The sequence below is a fragment of the Caloenas nicobarica genome, chromosome Z (assembly GCF_036013445.1).
Source record: "Caloenas nicobarica isolate bCalNic1 chromosome Z, bCalNic1.hap1, whole genome shotgun sequence".
Classification (NCBI taxonomy): Eukaryota; Metazoa; Chordata; class Aves; order Columbiformes; family Columbidae; genus Caloenas; species Caloenas nicobarica.
The window spans coordinates 87,017,602-87,025,821 of record NC_088284.1 but is presented as its reverse complement, the minus strand read 5'-3'; the positions used below and the strand labels follow the sequence as shown (position 1 = coordinate 87,025,821).

Genomic DNA, 8,220 nt, shown 5'->3' with positions numbered 1-8,220 from the left:
GCTGAGGTGACCGCGGGCCCGGCGGGCGCGGCTGCAGCTGCAGCTGCCAGCCCCGGCAAGCGCGGCCCCACCGGCGTCCTCCCGCGAAACTCCGCGGCGGCTCCGGGCCTGTCCCGGGGGAGCGGCGCATCGGGCCCGCCCGCCGCTTTCCCGGCGCCTCCCCCGCGGGCGGGGTGGGCCGTGCCTCGGTGGGTCCCCGCCGGTGGGCAGGGAGGGGGTTTCCAACGGGGAGGGTGCTGCGGGAACAGCCGGCAGGTAACTCGGTGTCCCCCCTTTGCTGGTACCGTCCCGCCCCAGCGTCCCTGGGGTCCCCGGCTCACACCGCAGCCTCGGAGCGGCCCGCCCGCCAGGGCCGCGTTCCCTCCTCGTTGGCAACACCTTCAATTACTGCCTCGGGTGCTGCCGCGTTTCACGCCAGCCTTGGTTTGGGGTTTCTTTAGGGTGTTTTTGCCGTCTTCGGCTTCTTGAGACGGTTGAAAAAAGAATGCATTCTTTGTAGAAATCATGTATATATGTTACGCATGTATTTTATGCAGGTGTAGCTATATATGATCTGACGTGGTTACATTTAATGCGTTTTTGTAATTGTCAGAAGATTATGGCATCTAAGAGTGATCATGGTGAACAGTAAGCAAGCTTCCTCTGTGCTTAAATACAGCTGTGAGATGAGATACAAAACTGTTAAAATGCAAGTATAGCACCTGGGCAAACGCCCCACATGCACGCAGCAGCGCATGGGCAGGGCTCGGCACAATGGAGACGGTGCACATTTCTGACAAAGGGTGTAGCAGACACCTGATTATTATTATAAGGATTTTTAAATTTTTTTTTTTTTTTTTAAATTATGCACGTGTGACATATGTTAGCGTTCCAGGCAAGGTTGTGAGGGATTTAACTGGCACTGAACTGACCTCTCTGTCACGCTGATGGTTAAAAATGTTAAAAACCACAGTGAGTCCAAGTCTGCTTGCAAACTGTTTTGCTGAGGATCAGCTGAAGGGCAGAGGGGAATCATAACGTTATTCTCTCTCTTTTCTTTCTGAAAAGGAATGCAGGGAAACGTCCTGAGGGCTGCCCGGCCAGGGGTGCCACCTGCAGCACAGCAGCAGCTTCGCCAGGGGTGAGCAAGGAACTTGTGCCACACTCGAGCCCCAGCACCGCATCCCAGGAAGCTCGATACACCAGTTAAACGCTGAATCCTTCCGCTTACTTAGAAAGCTGTCACTTGTTGCTTAGTTGCTGTTGGAGGCACTGATTGATAGGAAATGTAATTATAGAAATGAAACTGTCTCCCAATGCATGTAATAGAGACGATAAATCAGAGGGAGTGCAGGAAACCAAGATGACTTTAAGTGTCTGAACAAAGCTGTATGCCTGACCTTGCTGAACATACACTTAGATTAGAAAAGTCCATTTTAAACTTCGTTTCATCTGCAGGACACTAGGTAAACACACACATATGCTTCTAAATTTAATCTTGATTTCACAATGGTGTTACTGTGGTTTACTGGTCTTTTGTGCAATAGTTTTTGTTTCCAGTGGAGGTCCTGAGATCAAATCTGTGAGACTGTATCTCTGGAGGGCAAGAGTTCTGGGATTAAAGAAAGGTAATGCTTCTCCCCAGTTATGGACCCGAAAGGGTGAGTAAACTCTGAATTTAAAAGTATTCTGTTCCCTGCTCAGAACGTTGGGCCTTTCACAAGGAAGTAGCAAATTCCTGGAGTCTGGAAAGAGATTTTGAGAACCAAGTACGTGAGGAAGTGGTATGGAAGAACAGGTAGCGTTCCTTGATGCACCTTCTTTGGAGGGAAATCATACTACTCTTTAAATATTTGGAGAGGATAGATAGTAGCATCCTATTGGAAAAGGGCAGATGGAAGACCCTGTTTTCTGGCTGTTCATAACTTTTTATTCAGGCACAGAAAGATGTCTTTGGGATGGTCTCAGCGTGCTTTGAACTCCCTAGTAATTTCTGCAAAGAAGGTAACTCCCATGAAAAGCAAAGCTGTTGGGTGTGGGGTTTAGAGAACCTGAAAATCAGGATTAGTAGAGGAGGAGTTCTGCATTGCCAAGTGACAAGGTGGCACTGCAGTCTGTTTTTGGAAATTGTGTGACTATTTTATACAAGTTGCAGGTGGCCAATGTCAGCAGGGCCGGATACATTCTTAGAATCATTCCCCAGTGCTGACCTTGCACAAGGTCTGCCACTGGAGTCCAGCAGCTCATGCAAAGCATCTTTGTGGTGCCCATCATAAAAATGATATTTAGTCATTATAACAGAGCCATTCAACTATTTACATTTCATATTATGTTTACATAATCCTGTAAAAAGTTGCAAAAAACCCCCCTGTTTAAAACTTAACTTCAGGAAACAGTTTCCACTCATTTCAAAGATATCCAGATCTCTACGGTGACAATTCAGCAAAATTCTTGCATAATCGGTAGGAGAATTGTTTATGTCAGCAGCATAGCTCCAGTTTCAGGTAGTTTAAACAATAAAAATACTGAGCCAAAGTATAATCTAGCTTCAGTTAATTTAAATAATTGCAGGCTTGTGGGGCCTTGCCAGGTCTTGTAATGCAGACATTTAGATCAGTGATGATGGAGAAAGGATAGGACAGAGCTGCCTTGCTGGAAGGCTTCCTATTAGCTTTTAGTCTTTCTCCAATGCTCCACTAACAGATTAACAGTGATATAAAAATGCCTATAGGTATTACTTTGTATGTCTTCATAAAGATCACATACCATTAACCGAAAACTTAAACACATCTTACCTGAAAAAAAAAATCTTTCGCTATCTGGCTTAATAAATTTCTCAATAGGTAATGAATTACTCCCAAGTATTTTATATATCCAGTAGTTTGTAATGTTGAATGAGAGTCTGAAGAAAGTTATAAGTAACATTTTTCAGTGGAATGCTTAACTCTTTTATACAGTTTTGTATCCTTTCTTGAAATCGTACTTGTTACTAGCTTTTCTGATCAGAGTCAGTTCTGTCTGGCATCCATCAGTGTTATCCTTGAAAGAGGATAAATTAGAGCTGCTTTTCTTTCTTGCTAGAAGGAAATGAGCTACAGTAACTTCACTACCATATTTAACTCTTGCTGTGGTTGTCTAAATAAAGTGTAATTCTTTTTGTATCTATGTGTAAGCAAGTACGTCTGAAAGTACATGTGCATTTATCTGTGCATTTATGTGCATGCATACACAGACACACTTCACATCTTTCTTCCTAAATGGAATAGTTTGCTTTTAAAAACAAATTGCTTGTAAATGAACAAAGATGCTGTGCATGTTAAAAAAACTTCTTTTCCTGCCATCAAGCTGGAATAAGATAATTTGTGTGGGTTTTTATTTTTGTTGTTATGGTTGGTTTTAATTATTTAGAAAATATTAAAGCAGATGTAAAGGGCTGTGGCTGTCAAGATAGATCTTTACAGCCACAATTCTTCAAACCACTTATTCAGCTCATTCAATTAGTAACCAGGCAGCAAAGAAACACTAATTTGCTATTCGAAAAAATTACAAATAGTTAAATGTTCAGTCCTTACAAAGCTGTGTCTTATTTATTAAGTTGTTGGAAAAAAAGACATCTAGTATCTACACCTGATTGCTACGGCTGGATTTGAGGAACAAAACTACTTTTTACACACCTTTCTGTGGTGACAGATCCAAAAGCTTAGGTTTCAAGTGTAACGGAGATGATTATTCTGCAGTTGGTAATACCAGATCTCTGCACTGCATCCCACAGCAGTACACATTTTGATTCACAAATCCTGTACAAATTTGGACACACAGCACAGTCATATTCTGTCCGATTAACCAAGGCGTGCTCTGAAGTTTCTCAAGTATGGTGTTACTTGCTGAAGGACACAGAAGACGAAGCCTGTTCTAAAGACTGTGTGTACAAAGGCGGCTGTTAGACAAAAATTTTGAGCTGGGCTCACCACTGTAAAAATAGCCTTACTGGGTGCAACTGGGTGTTTGTCTTCCAACATAATTCCTTGCTTGTGTGAGCCTGTTTGTGATGCCATACAGGGAACCAATTGAGCTGGCTGAAAAGCAACCAGTTTTTGGGGGGAGAGGGAAGGCTATTCATTTTAATCCACATTAGTTTTCAATTTGCTACCAAAAGCTCTACTGTTAGATTTCCTGTACTCTCAAAGCTGCCCTCTAAATAGCTCTGAAATTTAGAGGTTCTTTATCTGCCTAAGTCAGTCCAACAATTCAGTCTGCCTATTGACAGGGCAGAGATCTCATGTCCCCTTCCAACAAGTCCTTGCTCTACAACACAGCAGTATAACACGAAACTCCCCAAAAGGCATGATTTGGACTGGAATAAATCGCTCGTTTACAAATCTGGAAAAGAGACCTTATTTTTTTGGATATTATTTCTGTCCAGGATTGCACCACTAACAAGTTATTTCACTGAAAGTCCTGTTCTTTTTGAGCTGTCCTACTGAAGAAAAGGCTTCTGTTCACCTTGAAATCGTTCCCATCCGAAGCAATCCCATGACTCCAGCCAGTACATTTCTGTGGATTTGGAGCAATGGAAACAAACTGGGGTACAGGGGTTTACCAGTGCACTTGCCATTGTGAAACTCCCTTCTCAAGAGAACAAGTAACACCGCGGTGTTCTCAAGGATGAAACGAGAAGCCTATTTTCTTCAATAGCCTCGCTCCGGTGACATGGGAAAACTAAATTATATATGAAAGTAAGACAAACAATGGGGAACAAAAGAACAAATAAAAATGGTGCTTATTTCCTATAATTTCTACGTTGCTGAAATATGAGAAGAAACAAGATTTAAACATTAATGTGAACTTTTTATAGTTTCAGTTTATATTTAGATGTAAGCAAGAAAACAACAAAAAAAGTGCTTTTGGTGCCATGCTTTTATTTAAATGAAAGGAAAAAACTACACTGTACCACATAAGTAGCAATGACAATATTTTACAGCACAGCATTTGAAAAAATATGGAAGCTATGCTCCGTAGAAGTGGACAAGTAAGCACACAATACACTGTACATTTTTAAACAGTGCCCATTAAATCATAATTAAATAGCTGAATTTGGCTTTAAACAGCCAAATAATAAAAACTAACAGTCATACTAACATTAAAAAAAAATCAGTAGCTATTATGACTGTTAGAATATGAAATTTTGCTCAAAAAACTAAGACGAGTTTGGCAATTGAGTTGTAGCAACAATAATAATACCCCTGATGAAAGCACCAGTGTGTTCTGAAAAGGTCAGTGATAAATACTGGCCTTTATGGAAAGCTTCCTTTTTTTTTTTTCCTCTTTTTTTCTTTTTTTAAACATGATCCCAACCAAAGATCCACTGTAATTAGAAAATTTGCAGGCTTAAAAAGGAAAAGTGTATCTAGCTTTACTTTTCCTGTATTAAGTAAAACTTTATACTGCGAGCAATGAAATTTTCAACTGCATTATTCACATTCTACTTTTAAACATTGCACAAATCTTTTACCTGTTGACAAATGTAGGTTTCGTAATACATTCAGATATATTTAAAATTACTGAAAGAATTCCTGTCATGTATTTAAGCTCACTTTGATTAGATTGATGTGTGTGTGTCTTTAAGGTGTTGCAAATCTTCGGTTAAATCATAGTACAGATTTTAGAAATAAAACGCCTCCCATGATAAAACTTCTTTTCAAGTTTTTCACCATATGTGTTATCAGTGAATTCCAACCTCCTGATTTCTTGAGTCACTGTATATGATACACAGTTTCATATTGGTTTTCAACATGTTCCTACAGTGGTATTCATAGGAACTGTCTAACAGGCAGAATGTGCAAACCCTCTTCCCCTTTTTAATATTATTTATATCTTATATACACAATATGTATACACTTGAAATATAAGAGTTACATATCCTGGTGATATACATGCACACAGTAGGAATCAGCTAACCACAAATAGTTTTGAGCCACATACATATTAAACATGTATTTTAAAGTGTTTTTTTCTTTTTTTTTTTTACAGTTTTAACAAATATACATAAATATAAGAACATAAATTACAGTAAAACTGACAGCATTTTTGAGAAAATCTTTATAATCAGATGCATTGATGCCTAAGGCCTTATAATAATTTAAAAAAAGTACTGTTCTAAATTGCTAAATGACATCTCATTCCTGTGCATCTTTTGTATAAGTAAATGAGCACATCATAGTAGTGAGAGATCGTTTCTCTCAAACCAGCTTAATGAGAGAAATATGAACATAGTTTTAGTCTCCCCATGAAACAGAATGGACTACACACTTACAGCACAATACTGTCTTATGTTAATGTAGTTGTCACAACACTGAAACAGAACAGAATCACAAATCATTCAAGTCTTTTCCTGAGAATGAGATTTTTTTTTTCTTCCCCCCAACAAATCCTCTGGTGTACATTACCAAATAGCCACAGATTTAGGGGAGGCTTCAAGTTTGTAGTTTCTTTTTTTTTTTTTTTTTTTTTCTCCAGAACAGTGCTATGTTAGAAGCAAATTATAAGAGAAACGAACACTGAAACGGAATAGTGATCTATAAAATAATCAAACACTGTTTTGAAATAAAATGCAGCCCTTTATAAATAATACTAAAATATGCCTAGAATTTTTTGTTGAGAATGGTCATATTATAAATTTATTGAAATGTCATTTAGGCTTTTTTGACATACGTATTTAAACTCACTAAGTGTCACAAGACATCATCTATTACATCGCATCAAGAAAACAATTTGCTAAGCCACTGAAAATTCTTATCAGAAGCCTGTTCCCTAGAAAACTGATTTAAGTCTCAAGGCAGGAAGAACATACAGTGGCCTGGATCTTAAAATCAATGGGAATTAGATACATGACTTCTGAAAGATCTGTGACTTAGTGCATTCTGTGATTCTTCTGAATAATTTTAGTGTTCTGTCAGGCAAACCTCAGGGATCTCGTTCTGAATGTTTCACAAGTTCCCTCCTTGGAGAAGCAATACCTGACCGCATGCTCACTCTTATCTGGAACAATGCAAAATAATGCACGTTTGCTCAAACCGTTTTAGAGGTCTACCTAGTCTTTTTACTTTGCATTTTATTGGAGTCATAAACATGCACATGGTCAGACACTACATCTCAGATGGTAACTTAATGAAACAGGAATGATTGCATCCCCTAATTATACCCTGAGTTTTTAAATAATTCATCTGAAGGAAACTTCAAGCAGTTCAAAGGCTTGTCCTTTAGTGTTTAGTCTACAAGCAAATCAGTATTATTTAACTGAAAAAGAATTATAAATACTTAGGGGAATGAATCTTGATTGTGTTACAGCACACAATAAGGATCTTGCAGAACAGACCCATTCAGCTGTTCCTCAGTGACATACAACTTATCATTTAGTCTTTACAGTAAGTCAGTACGCAAATTCAATGGTATTGAGAATATTAAGTATTTCTTTAGTGAAAGAAAAAATATTTCCAGACAAGTACAAATACAAACACGTAAGGCAACAGATGTAAAAAAAAAAATAAATGTAGTTTGAGTCACTAACGATGAACATTCAGTGCTTCAGTGTATCTAATCAAAATACAGAGCAAATATACTCTATATATTGTATTAGCACATACAAACTCCACACAAGTCAAACATTTCCGTAATCACTCAATTATTCACCTAAGCGGTAATCTTCTGCACTCCTAAACACTGTGTTTACATTCCAGTTGGACATGATAATAGAACTTGCTGTCCAGTTTTAAGTTCTAGAAGTTTTGTTGGCAACTAGAAATCTATTTCCTACAGGCAGTAAAGATGAAGTGCAAGTTTATCATAATTGTCTGAAGCAAATTCTTCCCCATCTACGATGCCTTGGTGGGTAAAAGTTTCTTGGGAGTTACGGGTCTCTTGGTTTGCCACAAATGGCTGTGAATGGTGATTGCATCAACACTGGCAGATAAAGTTTTAGCAGGTATGTGGCTAAACTGCTTCCTGTCAGAGTTGTATTTATACAGTCCCTCTATCATTTTCTTTGTGATAGATTTGGGACCTATTCCCGTTAATTTATTGATTTCTTCAGTATCAGGGCAGTATGTATACAGCGATCGGAACTGGCAGCCTGAATCCCGGAACAAGATTAAGAAATTATTGGCATCGGATTTTTCCATTTCCTTTAAAAGAAAGAAGAAGAATATTCACAATATGAATTTTGCATTGTAGTCAGAAAATATT

At 38.7% G+C, this 8,220-nt stretch overlaps 1 protein-coding gene across 4 annotated transcripts in view; it reads right to left on the bottom strand.

The window, feature by feature from the left end:
• Positions 1–4,937: 4,937 nt before the first annotated feature.
• Positions 4,938–8,220, bottom strand: part of CAMSAP2 (calmodulin regulated spectrin associated protein family member 2) — an 87,759-nt gene continuing 84,476 nt past the window's right edge. For all 4 annotated transcript variants that reach the window (XM_065655555.1, XM_065655556.1, XM_065655557.1 and 1 more), the window contains one exon: positions 4,938–8,159. In XM_065655555.1, the coding sequence (XP_065511627.1) occupies positions 7,851–8,159 (309 nt within the window). In that variant the 3' untranslated portion in view covers positions 4,938–7,850. The remainder of the gene's footprint in view (positions 8,160–8,220) is intronic.